We start from the raw sequence: 16,625 nt of genomic DNA, 5'->3' as shown, positions 1-16,625 counted from the left end.
AACGGTGGGCCAGTTTAGTTACACCATCAGTCTCGCTGTGTGCAGACTAGCCGTCATTCTCCTCAAAGCAGTTGATACGCGTATGCTTTCAGCTGTTGTTGTTGTTTTCTTTTATCTATTTTCGTCGTGGGAAAAGGACTCAGAAAAAAAGTAATAGCCAACTACGAAGAACGTCAATGTCTTTTCTGGAGGCCCAAGAAAAATGTGTGTGTGTGTATACTCAGTTAGCCTAGATCTCGTATTATTGTGTTTGTCTTTCAGGGGTGGCACATGTTTTCAAAGTCCAATTGCAGTAGAGGGGAGATTGGGGATTTTAGAAAATTATTGATGACCCAGTTGTTCATTGAATAGTTTTCTTTTCCCCCCTCAGTTTGTGTCGTGTGTGTTGTTCTTTGGATTTTCAATTTTGTTATCAAGCCCCTTTTTTTGTTGTTGTTGTTGTTGTTACCTCTTTAATATTGGTACAACGTTTCGAGAAAAGTCGACAGGAATTTCGTGATGATTTTCCTTTTGATTTCAATTTTCTAATTTCTTTTTTTCTGTTTGTTTTTGTTATAGCTCCGGGCCAGCCATAGGACAGGACATGGTTTCACGACGCCGCATACTGTCACGATCCCGTGACGATCTCCACTTGGACAACTTCCCCGAAGAGGAGGATGACGTCTGGCACATCAAGGAGAAACTCTACAAGGTAAGAACAATTACAAAAAAAAAAAACTACTTGATCATTGCATGCACCAGTGCCAATTGAACTCGACGGGACAATAGCAAAGGCGGCACGCTTCCCGACACCGCTTCCTCTATCACTGTAGTGCACCTCCATGTTTTGTTTTTTGTTTCGCTATGTCTTTCTCTTTCGAGTAAAGAGATGTGAGACGTCAGCCACTTTTTTTTGTGAAATGGAGAAATCCATTAAGACATTTGAACAAAGAAGTCCTTTTTTTTTTCATGTGTGCAGCACACACCGAAGGAAGTAATAGAAGCAGGACAACAGGTACAATCGTAGTGAGGTGATTATGCAGGCAAATGTAGCCAAGCGGTTGATAACAAACGTCAACGATGGGGGGAAAAAAACGCGTAGAAAATGAAATTCAAATGAAATCAAGTCGTTTGATCAATAGACTTGTTCTAGTTTAATGAGTTTTTCAGTCCTGTTCTCATTTTGATTTTCTATCTCTTTCTCTTTTGTTATTGAACGTATCCTCGTAATGCGTAACTGGAGAATTAAATGAAAGGGGGGGGGGAGTAGGTGTAACAAGACACCTAAGAATTTTTTTTTTGTTTTTTTTTTGTTTTTCCGGAGATTGAAGCTCTTTTCTTCGACACATTCATTTCTTTAAGAAGGGTCTTGTTCCTCTCCCTTTTCATTTGGAAAATTTTTTTTTTTTTGGCTTTTGACAGCTTACAATTCCCGCGTGGTATGTGCTCGAAATGGCTACCATACGTATATTCCACCTGTAATAGGCATTTGATGATAAGGGGGGTTACATACATGTCTTCTTCTTTTTCCCTTCTTTTTCTTTTTCATTCCCGGGCTCGAAAGAAATTAAAATAACGACTGGGTGCAGTCAGAGGAGCTTCAACGGCAGCCCTGAACAGTAACAGGTGGGTTGGCTGAATACATCAGACTTCAGGTCCCACAAAAAAAAATTATATAGAGAGAGAGTCAGCGAGTCAGGTATTCCCTGTGGTCAGATAATGTGGCCACCCTCCTTTTACTGTACAAGGAAGAAGAAGAAGAAGAAGACTGAAGAATGCCCTTTCAACGAGCCTCTTATACGCACACCTATCCCCGTAATCCATTGCTAAGGACGAAAGAGGAGAAGGCAAAGAGAAAATAAATAAATAAAAAAAAAAAAAAAAAAAAGAATCGTGGAGGAGGAAAAAGAAATAAAAGAGAAGCTTGTATTTCTTTTTTGTTTTCCCCGTTTTGTTGTTGTATGTGGGCTGCTGGAACAGAGAAAGAGATGCCTGTGTTCTCTCCTCTTGAAGAAGGGAACTGGGTCACGTTGTGGCCTCCAGCTTTAGGGAAGAAGATTCACTTCGACCCGATTCACCTGTGCCATCGTAGAAATGAGGGTGTAGTAGCCGGCAGTGGCACTACTAGTCGGATGTCGTGTGGCTCTCTCTTAGGGCAGCACCGAGTTTTTACCGATGGAAATTCTTTTTTGTTGAACAAGAAAAAAATAAAGAAAAAGAGAGAACGAGGAGAAAAGAGCAGGTCGTTTGGTGGGTTATAGCTGCACACACACACACCCCTGTATGGCAAGAAGTAACAGGGTACGAAGGGGGCAATAACAATTTTTGAATTGTATTTATGTCGCGAAAAAATTATTATTTTCCGCTTGACAAAAGAAGAACAAACGGATTTTTTTTCCGTTTTCATCCCTCTCCCCCGCCTTCTGTCTCTCCCTTTTTTTTATCTCTATCCGATTCATGAGCCATCTGGTTCCGGCTTGTCTCCGTTTCTGTTGCCCTCGTTTGCTTTTTTTTTTTTTTTAAATCTCCACTCTATGAAGCCCTATGTACAGCTCTCGAATTATTTTTCATCTCGATGAGAGAAGCAGAAACGGGATTCTTGATCTCTCAGTCGGAACAATTGCTTATTCCGCCTCCCTTTCTCGAAGGCGGTTGGGGGTAAAAATCTCGGACAGCGGATCCAGGAGGTAAAAAGAGAAGAAGAAGAAAAAAAAAAGCCGCTACTTTCTATTAGCGACTCATCCGCATCGGCCGAAAGAAGAAGAACAAAACGGAAAATGTCGACCGACATTTCATTACGGAGCTCATTGTTTGATGAGGCTGGAACGACCCCAAGGTCGGCGGAAACTGTCGGCCGCCCGTTTCACAATGATCCGTCTCGCTTAGTTACGCGGCGTGAGCGCGAGGGACAGACAGATAAAGGATCTCTATGGCCGTCATCAACACCGCCGTTTGCCCATGAACTCCTCCTCCTTCTCGTGTCGTCCGTCTACACGACACGAAAACACCGTGAGAGAGAGAAAGAGAGAGAGAGAGAAGCGAACGAGAACACGTCGGCCGTGACGATATTTTCTGAATAAAGTCATGAGGGAGAAATCGTTTTCACCGGCTCGAGTGAAGACACCTTAGAAAAAAAAAAAATATTGTGATGACCGATCATCGGCTGTCAACGTTAAATTTCAATGATGGGAACATCGTTGGGTGCGTCCCACCAATCGCTTCATGGCGTTTTCATTTTGATTTGAAATTGTAAGCAGAATTCTTTTCTTTGATTCATTCCTCGTCCAAACAATCAATTAGAAGGGCCAGTGACGTAACCAAGCAATTGCTTGCAGCCTTGTTGATTTAGCGGTGAAATATGCGAGAACCCGACATTTTTTCTCACAGGTGCAAATGAGTGGGGCACCACATCGGAAGTTTGGGGTGGGAAAATGAAGACTCATCGCTTTTTTTCCCCCTTCTTGTTGTACTATTTTATTTTCTATTTAGGGTTGACCATCCCCTCAACAGTCCTATCTCCTAAATAGGGAGTTAGATATATATCTATGTACGAAAATCTTTGCTTGTTTTGGGCATCCGTGATTTCTTTTTGCGCGCGATCCCCACCCAAATTCTCAACAGGGGGGTGCGCGGACATTCGTGTCGTGTCTCTCAAACCAAAGAAGAAGAAGAAAAAAAAAAAAGCCAAACGTGGCCGAACGTAGACACAACAATTCCTCCCTTCCTTTCTCTCGACTGTTATGGGGTTGTGGTAGTTTTACAGACGATGTTTCGGTCCTACTCTGCAGCGCTGATAGCTTCACCACCTCGAACCGGCTAGTGAATGTAGGACACGCCGGGTCTTTTCTCTTTTTTTTTTTCTCTCCATCTCTCTTCATCCGCTTTTTTTTTTTTATCCCGGCAAAGAAAAGAAGTGAAGGAGATGAAAAAGAAGCGACTTTTAGAACGCTAGGCTTTTGCTATTTTACTTCTTTTTTTTTTTTTTTTCATTATTCGTTTAATGTTGTGCTGCGGGAAGAATCTTCCATTTGTTGGCAACGTCTTTCCTACACATGCGCAGTTCATACGATTCCCTTGTATGTTGTTTTTTTTTATTCTCTGATTTCACGAGCTTGACATACCTCGTTCTATCTCTATCCTTCACTTCTCGCCTCGTTCCACCCACAGAGTGATTGAGAATTCTTGTCATTTCTCTTTTTATTTTTATTCCCTCCTTTTCTTTTCTCTTTTTTGCGATGGCAACGTGTCCGCCAAACGGCAGTCACGTACGTTGTGTGACCGTCATCGATTCGCCATTAGTTTGACAGTTTTCCCTTTTCTCTCCTTATTATTCATAGTGTTTTTTTTTTTTTGTTTTTTTTTTTCGTATTTGAACACGTATTTGACAAAACAAACAAATAAAGGCGGCTGCAGTGGCTGATGTCCAAAAGTAGAATGTTTGAAAAACATCGAAGGGGATGCCATTTAAACAATGACTTCGAGCTAGCTGTTTTGGTAGTTTCCTTGTCTTTTTCTTTTTTTTTGCCGTTTTGTCCCAGCAACAAAAACCAATAACACGTTTGGTTTGTGTTGACTTGGTCAACATTGAAATAGTCCGAACCGTAGGTGTAGAAGCGTCGCCCCTTCGAGATCATATTTTAAAAAATAACGACCATGGAAATGTACAATTATCGGTAGCCTCCGGCAAGTCTACTGGTAATCAAGAGTCTCAATCACATTGATCAATCAATCTATCCAATAGAAGAAAGAAATCTTTAAAGGGTTTTTTAAGAGGAAAAAAAAAAAAAAAAGGAAAAGAAAATGAATAACTGCAATCCGGTTTTTACTTTCCCGCTCTCTTGGCCATTTTCACATCTGGAAATTTAATAATCCGTGCCAAAGCCATGGCCTTATTTGGGCCATCATGTAAATGTGTATAACAGTCATTCTCGAAACGCACTCACTCACACGGACGCATTTTTTTTTTATTATTGCCGTAACGGGAGTCAACCTTGTAGCCAAATAACAAAAACTAGACCGGCTGGTTCATTTAGTTCGTTTTTATGCTACAAGTCCATTTTCAGTGGGAGATCGTTCTCTCGCTCTTTCGTTATTATTTGTTACTTTTGTGTTTTTGTCGTCTTGTCCGTCACATTGTGAAGACCATGGCAGACTTGGCTGTTGATGGGTAGCCATGGCGCTACTAAAACAGGCCCTTTTTCGACTTGTGCGTCCCTGTGCCCATATAAATAATTTTGAATACTGATTTACGATACTGAGAAAAACAGCGAAAAAAAAACAAAAAAAAAACAAACAAGGCCGGCAAAAGAAAAGAAAAAAAAAAGAAATAAAAACAATCTGTTGATAGTTAGGCAAGGAAATCAGGCGAAAGACGATGGCGCCGCTTATGTTGATGATGATGGACATTTTAACTTTTACTGTTAAAACATAGTCTTGTGTCAATTCCGATAGAGGAAGCCCGCAAACATTGCTGACCGACCTGTCGTGTCTCTTCTTTTTTTTTTTTTCTTCGTTTAAAATTTCAGCGCAAACAAGTCCACTTTCTCTTTTTTTTTTCTCATTTATTTTTGCTTTTCGCTTTCGTCCACCGTTGTATTTGTTCGGGCTCTTTAGATAGATCTCGAAATGTCTATTTCTCCATTCTTGGCTCCCGCCTTTACGTTTTCTATTAGCTGGAAGTGACGGACCGCATCTCACTCTTTTTTTTTTTTTTTTTGGTTTGTTGCCTTCTTCTGCGAAGTGGTGAAAACGTGTCGCAAGATTCATATCACGCTTCATGTTTATGTGTATCAATATTGTGAAAAGATGTAGAAAGTGGGCTGCACGTTTTTCTTTCTCGCTATTGTTTGCATTTGTCTGTCTCTGACGAAGCGTCAATAACCCGAGCAAAGTAGGGAAGAAGCGATTTCGAGATTTTGGGAGCGATTCGAGCTGTCATCGTCCCCCCTCTGTTTTCTAGCATTTCGTGATAGATTTTTCTTATTATAATTGTATATCATTAAATGAAGAAACCAGATCGGTCTGGACTGGTTGGCATTGAAAATCACTTTTCAAGGCTACACGTCGAGATGCGCAAACAAAAACAAACACGAAAAACATTTTTTGTTTTTAAAGGGATGCCAATTGCAGTTGGGCGTGGTACCTTCTCCCCCCCCCCTCCCCCTTCCCCCCCCCCCTTAAAAAATATCTGTCAGTCCAGTAGCTCTTGTCTCTGACAAGCCCAGGAAATCACATCAGTTTGCATGGCAGGCAGTCGAGGTCACGATACTAACGTAAGCGTTCATCCGTTTACGGGAATGATTGTAAACAACAAAAAACATTTTTCAAAATCCGACAGCTAAATTCAAGTCTCTTCTCCTTTTTATCCCTTTTTTTTTTGTTTCCAAATGATTGGCGAGACAGAAGAAGTAATGCCAGACTTGAAATTGGAATGAGACCTTCAAGAATCCTTTTGGATGTTAGTCCTTGAGTAAAGAAAAAAACCCAGCTATGTGTCGCACAATATAAATCTCCCTCCTCTCTCTTTTTATCGTTCACTCTTCTTTGGGCGTGGCTGATTAAGTAGATAACAGATTCGACGACATTTGCCGACCCTGACGCGCTATGCAACAATAACGAAATCAGTTTTTTTTTCATGTTTATTTGTTGTATCCTCGCGTTTTCTTAAAAATAATTGTTCGATTGTTTCGTTTTCGACCTCTTCGTTGCTCTCGAAAACAATGAGAAAGCCAATCAAGGATGTATACCTTTTGTATTATCTTTTTTCTCTCTTGCTGAAAGCGCTCTGTCGGCGGATGTACGGAAATCTGTAACGCTTCGTTGCGCAAGACAAAATAATCGAATCCCCTCAATTGAAAAACCATTCTCGCCTCTTTGGCTGCTGCCCCTTTGGAATAAATGAATACAAAATGGAATCAATTTCCTTATCTCCTGTTTCAGATCGAAAAAAAAAAAAACGATGATTGGGGAGAGAGCGAGGGAAGGAGCGACAGGTAGAGAAAAAAAAATTTAATAAAAGCAGAAATCTGGTTTGAAAAATCAGCTATTCTTCTTTTTATCTCCCCATTTTTGGCAATTCTTTTGGCTCGCGACCCAAAAATTAACAAAACAGCAGCAACTCCATCTTGGCGAATGACTTGCTTCATCGTAGCAGAAAGTGAAGGTGATCCGCTTCTCGTTCCACTTTGTTTTTCTTTTTTTCTCTCTCTCTCTTTCTTTTAAGAAAATGGGATTGGCGTACGCGTTCAGTATACTAGTCGTAACAACATTCTATGCCAAATTTTTTCCGGGCGTGGTTCTTTCGCTGCTGCCGTCTTCCCCGAGGTGCGGTTGGAGCACATAAAATGCAATCTAGTGCGGCCCTGAACCGGGCCACGCCAAAAGCCTCGGGTCAAATCCACCGACAAACTGGAAATATAATCATTTTTATTTTTTTAAAGTAAAAGCATAACCTAACGTATCATCAAGAAGGCAAATGGCGAGAAGTTGTTCGACTAGTTTTACATATGCCCATCAAAGCCAATCCTTTTGGATGGTCTTGTTTTCGCTCCTCACGTCTTCCTTGCATACTAACGATATTTTTTTTTTTTTGTGTGTTCATGTATTAACGCTAGTTGGCGTAGGAAACGCAATAGACACACAGTCGATTACACTCTTAACACAATGTCCTTGCAATCTAGCGACTTGTAAGGCAAAAAGTCGTTAATTTTATTCGTTTTTTTTTTTTTTTTTAAAGGTGGTTCTCTCTTTTTATTTTTTGCTACGTACTTGTCAGTGGAACGCTATCGTCATCGGCCAGTTTTATATATTTTTTAAGTCAACCGACCTTGTGCCGTCTAGTATCAAGTGTGTTAGCAAGACCATGGCGAGAATGCGGGGCTTGTGAAAATTTTTACAAATTTACACTCCCTTTTTACCTACCGGCTCCTATTTCATTAGAATGACAACGAAAGGATTTTTTTTGTTTTTGATCTACGTTTGCTGTCTTATACATTTGTCTGGTCATTTTTAATTCACCAGATGATTCGCTACTTTAGTCTGAAATCTGTTCCCTTTTCTAGTTCTTCATTTCGCCTTACTTCACTCTGTTTACATTCACGCAATCTTCGCATGGCTCATTCTCCCGTACATGGAGCGATCATCTAAAAATTAAACAAACAGTTGCCGTAATTAACGAAGTTGTTTCTTGAATACGTTAAAACAAAAATATTCATATCGTGATCGAGTGTTGAAAAATGGAGCTCTCTTCTTGCTTTCCCCTCTTCGCATCTCTCAACAGCCGTTGCTTTTAGACATTTTTTTTTTTTATAACCACAGCAGGAGAGCCAGTTTTTTTGTTTGTTTTTTTTATGTTTATACAGCAGTTTGCTAGTTGTCCGACTCGTGTCCGTTTTCCCCCCCCCCCTTCCTTGTAGTGTGTGCCGTGAACACTGGTCAACGAGGCAAGGGAAAAATGAAAACGGTAGTTAAAAACAAAAATGATGATGATCAAGAACATACCACCACGTTCTTTTAGCTACATGGTCGAAGAAAGTGGCGTCTGATTTATATACATATAGTCGAGCACGGCCATGTTTGTCCATGGACTAATTAAGGATCCCGTTCAAAAATGCTGCGTAAAAAAAGGAAGGCGGTGGGCCTCACAAACGGGTTCGCCAAGTTTCTCCTGGCTGCCAAAATGCATTTTTTGATCTTTCCTTTTAAAATTAAAAAAAACGTGTGCAGATGTGACTGCATAATTTCTCAGAACTTTTGGTGAAGTTATTGGAGTGGAAAGGAAAAAGAAGCGAAATGAAAAATGGGCCACCAATTTTGTTGTAGAAATTCGATCTATTTCGGTCTGGCAGTCGTACATGTCCATGCCAACTGAATGTTAAGTCGCTTGTTTCGTTGTTCTTCCATGCAAGCCAACTAACATGCACACTTTCTCTCCGTGGCAACAATAAAGAACAGCACAAAACAAAAAAAACCTGTGGTTTCTGCCACCAATATTTCTCTCCCTTCACTCGTTTATTGGATCACGGTTGTGTTGCGTCATCCGCGCAGCGTGGCTCAACCGACGCCGCTGAGATTGGTTAGACCGATTCGCTACCTACACCTACTGCCAACAGCAAGGCTTAACCGTTTCACTGACTCTAGCGAAAAAGACAGCAGGCATTCGCCTTGTTTCGCTTCGTTCTGATGCAACCGTCGTCGTCTCGCTTCGGCCCAGCAGCCCGATGATTTCTCTTTTTTAACGGGTCTTGGCTCTCTGTGTGTCTACGCAATCGAGTGTACTCGCTTATGTTGCACCAGCCGCAGACTTATTTATTTATTTTTTTCTTAGGCTTTTTCTTTCAAAAAAAATTACCGTGTGTGAGGGCTGCTTCTGGCGGTTCTCTCTTTCGTATTTTCCCATGGATTTTTTTTTTCTTTTGGGTTCTTCGTTCACCGCAATTGCGGCTGCAAAGACGACCGGAGGGAAAATTATATTCTTAATTATTTGATCACATCTTTCTCCCACTCCTGTTGTGTTTCTTTTTATTATTATTTTCTCGTCTGCGTTTTGGATATATATGGCTTTTCCGCTGGCGCGATTCCGCCAAAATTGGAACAAGGTCGTCTCTCTCTCTCTCTCTCCTTTTTCCTCCATGCTATTAAGAAGAAAAAAAAACAAACGGAAAAAATAAATTCACGCCACTTGGATTCACGCCTATCTTGGGGCTATGTGTACACATTCGTAGAGAATGAAGGGGAAAGAAAGAAAAGCATCTACTCATTTGCTGTGTACAACAACAATAACAACGGCACACCAACAACAGCGGGCGCTTTTTACTTTCCCCTTGTCGTTCGAGTATTTTTCGACTGCATTCTCGGCTGCATGTTTTTGGATTTGATTTTTAGTTTATCTCGTACTCGCTTGAATCGAATTCTTTTATGCACACAACACAACAGTTTGCGATGGTCACGATCCAATTTTTTTGCCGCTCGATCGTTTACCTGTTCGATTATTCTTAAACAGTGCAATTAACCCACGATCTTTCCAAAAATACTCGCACTACATTTTCTAAAACATTTTTCTTATTTATATCGGCGAAAATTTATTGCTTCCACGTCGACTAGTGGCTTTTTCTTTGGTTTTCTAACGTCAAATCCCATGAGCTATGGCACCTCCGTGACCCTACACTCACGCAGACGTTAAAGCGCACTCGGCCAAGCTTCCCCCCGTTAAAACACAAACTTCATCTTTCGAAAATTCGTGATAGAAAGTAAGAGAAACACAACGGAAAATGCAAGCGTATCTCATTTAACGTGTTGTGTGTTCTTTCTCTTGTTTCCCTCTTTATTCTTGCGTTCCAAATTCGTTCAGCGTGTCCAGTGTATGTCGTTTGGACGCTTGTTACCGACCTTCGTGTTTCGAATGTTTCAATGTCATCAACTTGGTAGTGGCTCCTTTTTAAACTTGAAATTCAAACACAAAAAAAAAGATATGCATTTCAAGTAATATCGGATTGTGCGGGCTCATCCTCCCGGCAAGGTTAGCTTTGGCAGATGCACATGCTGGTTGATTGGTTCGATGGCATACCGATATATTAAAAAAAAAAAAAAAAAAAAAGGAAGGTTGTCTGTTAAAATATGGCGGCAAAAAATATGGCAAAGAGTAAAAAGATACTTGTTCGACCATATCGCGCATTCATTTCCGTCATTTTTCGGATGACAAACGGTGTGTACCTTTAATTCTATATATAAGTACCCACATCTTATCTCTTGTCGCTGATGGTAACCCCTCCGCTTATCGAAAAGCTTGTAGTTTACAACAGTGCGAATGGTCGGGTGTTTATCACCTGAAGGGAACAAGTTCTACGAAGAAGCGAATAGTTTATTTTTTTGCGCGCGCGACCTCGACTAGACCGAAAGAAAATAGCTCTTTTTAAAAAAGGATTTGCAGTCGGTTCTTTAAAATGAAAAAAAAAAAAAAAATCTTTGCCTATTTCGTACATAAAACATATTTTCTTTCACCATTAGCCTTGGCCATTTACTTTCCTCCTTTTTTGTGTGTGCAGCTCTTAGCAAAAACCAAAAAAAAAAAAAATCTGAAACACGAACCGAACTATAGCGAAAAAGAAACAAAATAACTCATTTGCTGGTGCTGTTATGGTGCTGCCGAAGTTGTCGGTAGTGTTTTACGATTTTTGTTTCGCCTGGATGGTAATTGGGGTGTGCACAGCATGTTTCCGCATATTCCTGTACACTACAACCGAATAGAGACAGGTATCAGCTTCACATCCAAGGTAAAAAAAAAAAAAGAACATTAAAAAAAAAAAAAAAGGGCAGAGAATGGGCGGAACGCGTGGGGTCTTCGTTGTACCTCTCTCTTTCCCTCAATCATCAGCCACCAGCTCCAGAAATGATGGAGCAAACATTCACTCAAAAGATGAATCCGACAACCGTCATCGTCGTCATTCGGTCGCCAGGGTTACCACGACTCTCCTGTTTTGTTTTTTGTTGTTGTTGTTTTTCGGAAAAAAGAACTCTGCTGGTGCGGCGAAGAGAAAGAGAGAGGGTTCTCTGACCAGTTTACCTTGACAATCCAACCTGCCGTATTAGAATAGAGAAAGGTAGCCGATCTCTCTCTCTCTTTTTTTTTTTTTCTTCTTCTTCTTCTCTTTCTTCTTGCCAACCATCCACTGCGTTATAGTCGAGTCAAACTCAGATAGCGACAACAACATCTAACGAGTTACCATTTTCCTTTCCTTCTGGTATTTTATTTTGACTTGTGTTTGGGGTCCGTGGGTTTGTCTCTCGGCTATACATTCACTTTGACCAAAGGGGATTTACGTTGTTATTTTTTTTTTTTTTTTTCCCTTTCTTTACAAGGTCTCTCGGTATCCAGGTATCTATGTACTGCATGTGGCAACCGTATGCAAATTTTGTCCGTGATTATCTGAGCCCAATATAGCGACTGATCTGTCAAAAGATTTGGCATTTCTTGTTTCCATTCTCCGATCTTTTCTGAGCCAAAAAAACAAATTTCACTGATGATGAACCTACAATGGTTGTGTGGGTTATCTTCAAACCTTGTACCTACCCTTCTCCGTTCTCCGTGTGTTTGTTGTTTTCCTTGAACTAATTGACGCACGCTATAACAGTTTTCGCTCGTTGAATTGTTTCGTCTGCCGCTTTGAGCGGTTTCTTGCCCTTTCACCGTTAGTGTTACATGACGTTGATGCACGGAAAGAAAAAAAAAAAAGGGGGGGCCCGGCAAGGTTTTGCAAACTCTTCCATCAACATAAGAAATGGCATTATAATTCTCTTTTATTTTTGCTCTTTTTGGAGGCCGAAGAAGATCAGAGATAAGCGTGTTGACACAGAATTGCCAAACGGCGGTTCACAGGATGCTGTCTCCATAAAAATGACCTCGACGGTTTACTGTTCATACGTAAGAGAGACTGGATGGTGAATCGAATTGCGTTAAGCTCTTGGCAACAGCCAAGATAAAAAACAAAAAATATGTCATAAATTTTAATGTTGTAAATGCGGCAAAGACACACACGCCAGCCAAAAATCTTTGTCAAGATTTCCTCCGTATGAGCCTATCCTTGGTTCTCTTCTTTCTTTTTTATCTTGAATTTATTATTTCACCTCTTGTCTTTTGTAATTCTTCTTCTCTCGTATGGTATTTGCTGCATGCTGACTCACTTCAGCGGGCGTTTCAAAATCTCAGCGGAACTTTATCCCTTTTAAAGAAGAATCCAAAAAACTTTTTTCCTATAAACTTCTCTTGGAGAACAAAAAAAAAAGGGCTGTTTAATTCATTCAAATCTTGGTTTCGTCTTCGGAAAATTATTGCCCTTTCTTTCCCTCTATCCACCCGTTGCTTCACCTGCGTGAATGCGAGCTCGGCACGTTGGCGTGAAGCTAGAAGAAACCCCGCATCCTGTGTATTATAGGCCCATGTTTGGTGGCCCTCCAGTGAAAGGGCCATCCACCAAGGGGATTACGCAAGACAAAAGAGATTTATCTTGTCTCTCATTCTGCTTGCGGGGGCGACTTGTTTTTAAGTATGTTTGAATTTTAGGTTTCGAAATTTTCGGTCGTGTCTCATTTGGATATTATAAAATAAAAATAAGGATCTTTTCTTTCTCCCCTCGAAACCGACCAAGGGCGTTGATCTATGCAATGATTCATTCTTTCTACACAACCAGGATCTGTTTAAAGTTCAAGGCTTATTGACACAAAAGACTCAAAGTGTTTGGTTATATGATGTTCCCCGGAACAAAGGGAAATGAGTTGCTCTCGATGTTAGCCACCAAACCTGATGGAGGTGTTCTTTTCTCGAGTTTGAACACCTTTCCTTTATTTCTTGTGTTATCATTTATTCCTTTGTAACGTAGTCGAGCTCACCTTGGCTGGTGACTGTAAATTATCACACCTTTTTCCCGGCTGTCGCCCTATTCCTACCCCTTTTTTACTTTACATATTACTCGCTTGTCTCCGTTTTCTTTCTTTGGCTGTCCAAGTTCATTCTCTCACGTAATATTATGTTGAACCTCACCTTTATGTCATTGTTTGGCGGGTCGCCTTCAAATGTAGCAGCCGGGTATGATTGCTATGACTGCCGTAACTTGCAAGACCTACACGAAAAAGAAAAAGCTTAAAGCTAAAGTTGAAAATGGGATTTTTTTTTATTTTTTTTTTTCAGTTACTACGACCCTCTATGATAATTCGTTCCGTTTTATTTTCCACCCCATCCGTAGCTCAGCGGGCGTCACGAATGTCGGAATGCGTCCCATTAACACGGTCTCTGCTGGGGCTGTTATTTTTTTTTCCCCCTCTCATTTCTTTTTAATTCTTCATTTTCTTTCACTTTCCGAGTCGTGTTTCTCGGTAGAGGAGAGAGAAAACACGGCCAGTTCCAAATGGTGTGTGTCATTTGGAACGACCCGTACAGCCGTCTCATTGCCCCATTGTTGTTGCATTTAAGATCTATTTGGTGTGCCTAATCATTGTATGTGAGTGTGCTATCTATCCCACCTTTCTCTCGCTGACGAACTCGTCTTTTGTCTGCCGAGTAGAGGGGAGCCCGAATAGATTTAATGTGAAGGGAGGGCAACACGTGAAGAAGAAAAAAAGGGAAACAGTCGAAGAATCGCCTTGAAAACGGCCAGTTTTCATCCAAAGACAAAATCCTTTCACTCTTTTGTCGATGCGAAAAACACGGTATGACCTTTCAAGGTGGTGTTTAGTACGTCTTGCGCCCTTTTTTTTTTTTACCATTTACACGTACTTTTTTTTTTGCTATTCGTCATTAACTGGCGGGGCGCAGCGATTGTTATCACTTTTTCTTTTCTCAATTGTCGGAACTGTTGGTGTGAACGCCCACGTAAAGACATTCTCCATCCTTCCCTCTTTCTTTTCGTCTACTTCTCGCCATCGTCGATCATCGCCCGTTCGATCACGACCCATATAGATCGCCGTTTTTATTCACGAATAACGGTGATGTCAGATGGAATTAAGCAGAAGGCAAGCGTGAATCTTGAGGCCATCGATTTCCTTGGCAACTCTTTGTTTGCTTTAGTTATTATTGTTATTGCTGCATGCCAATAAGGGAAATCTGGCAAACGAACCGTCTGTTCGCCCTGATAGCGATAGAGTTGATGAACTTGGCTCGCCGAAACAAGTGAAAGTTTTTCCCTTCAATCTTCTTATCGTTTTTCCCGAAACTGCAGGCCATTTGAGAAAAGCCAGTTCCACCTTTTTTTTTTTTTTTTTTCATGTCAGCCATTATAAAACTTAAGACTGGCTCTCCATTTTAAGCACACTACATTCACACATCATCCAGTCTTACCTTTATTGGATGGATTTTCTCTTTTATTTATTTATTTTTTTTTTTTTTTTTTTGGATGCTATCGCTGTTGTCGCTACCTATTAAAACAGCTGCATTCTCATTGGATTATTTCTTCGAAATTTTTCTTTTCTCTTTCGTTTTATTTTAATTCTTATTGCTGGGCTTGTCACATCCGGGCTGGCCGCATGAAATGAATGTTTCACATGACTTGCTATATTGATTCCGCTTCCAATTGGGAGCGATTGGAACTCTCTCGCAGGTTTTACTTGTCAGTTCGCATTTTTGTTAGTCATTTTTTTCTTTTTTGCCCCATTTCAATCTGTGATGTAGAAAGCGCCGCGCGTGTAGTGCAACGTATCTCCCCTTCTCCTTAGGGAAAGAATTTTCGTAACAAAAATAAACAGATAGCCCGCACCTCCGTACAAACGGACATACAACGGTCGTGATGCACGGTAACATTTGTGGCCCTGTTCTTTTTTTTTTTTATTTATTGTGTTTCGTCATCGTTTTTTCTCCCTCTGTTCATTGTTCACGCCGATTCAAGAGATAGTAGGGTAGTGGATAGGCATCTGATCGATTTCTCTCTCATCTCTCAACCATTTTTTGTTTTGTTTCATCTTTGTTTTTGGGGGGTGTTCGCGTGTCTGTCGGGGCCCATGTCTGACCGAGCACGCGCGTCCGTGTGTGTTTTAAACGACGATGATAGAGGCATTTTTGTTCTTGTTTATCTTCCATTTTTTTATTCTTATCCTTCCCACACAGCGAAAGGAAACCAAACAAGAAAAGAAAATGGTTTTCTCTATTTTTAATGTTGTCTACGAAATGTTAACTTTGTTTGTCCAGCAGAAAGAGAGGAAAAAAAGGTGGGGGCGTTGTAGAAGAGAAAAGAGAGAAATAGGAAAGGAAGATGCAATAAGATTTTGAAGAGAGAAATTGAGAGGCGGAGTAGGCTACAAAAGTCAGTCGAGGAGATTGAGACTCTCAATTCCAAATGGATTCGGCCGCTACACAATGTGGGAAATACAAACTATTAGCCACGAAAAAGAAACATCATTTCCAGGGAAAACATTTTTTTTTTTTTTTTTTTTTTTTTTTTTTTTTTTTTTTAAATTGAGGAAAGAAAAAGCCCACAATTTTCTCTTTGGTTTTCCAAACGAAATAGCATTTGTGTACCGTTTCACATATCCATGGCGCAGGTGACGTCACGCACGTTAAACAGACCTTTCTCCTCAGTCGGATAAAGATCCGAACGGACTAGCCAATCATTCACGCTGATATTATTGCGAGCTGAGAGTGATAGGAACCGAAAGGAATAGACGAAACACGGGAAAAGGGCCACTGTCTCGTCGTCACAGAAAGAGCACTCGTTTTGTCTCAAATATCCCCCCTATTTATTCCTACACTCCTTATTGTGTCTGTCTACTTATTCACATTTCCCAGAGAAAGCTCGTAAACTTTTATGACTTACGAGTGGAAAAGAGGTTTATTAGTTGGGGACGCGGAGAGCTCCTCGGCTCTCGACGGGGGTGAATACGTCTATGCAAAGGTAAAAAACGTAAATAATCGCTCAACTCCATCTGATATATACGGGGCCTTCGCATCTATTTGTCTGACTTTGAGAGGCCGGCATAACACACGCAGACACAACAAGAGGACCAGAAAAAAAAAAGCAGTCAAAAAGAGAGATGATGGTACCATATAGTGGTCCTTGTTGTGTTTTGTGTGCTGGTCGACGTAACAATCGACATTTTTGTGTTCGTTTTTTTCCCCCCACCCCGTGCGTGACCTTTTTTTTTTTTTTCTCTCCCCCGTCCTGTGT

At 40.7% G+C, this 16,625-nt stretch overlaps 1 protein-coding gene across 11 annotated transcripts in view; it reads left to right on the top strand.

Moving 5' to 3' along the window:
* LOC130685630 (uncharacterized) overlaps window positions 1-16,625 on the top strand; it is a 58,356-nt gene that overhangs the window by 33,603 nt on the left and 8,128 nt on the right. For 6 of the 11 annotated variants that reach the window (XR_009420715.1, XR_009420714.1, XM_059494657.1 and 3 more), the window contains exons 1-2: window positions 68-150; window positions 559-691. Coding sequence is in view for 9 of the 11 variants with exons in the window: in XM_059494657.1 (XP_059350640.1) it covers window positions 83-150; window positions 559-691 (201 nt within the window). In the remaining 2 variants the exon portion in view is untranslated. Of the gene's footprint in view, window positions 1-67; window positions 209-558; window positions 692-16,625 lie in introns of those variants that run through there. The other 5 variants (XM_059494655.1, XM_057508958.2, XM_059494660.1 and 2 more) reach the window with 3 other exon arrangements.

Source organism: Daphnia carinata, chromosome 3, assembly GCF_022539665.2.
Source record: "Daphnia carinata strain CSIRO-1 chromosome 3, CSIRO_AGI_Dcar_HiC_V3, whole genome shotgun sequence".
In the NCBI taxonomy this organism is placed as follows: domain Eukaryota; kingdom Metazoa; phylum Arthropoda; class Branchiopoda; order Diplostraca; family Daphniidae; genus Daphnia; species Daphnia carinata.
Note: the sequence above shows the minus strand (reverse complement) of the source record. Positions and strands in the feature narration are given on the sequence as shown.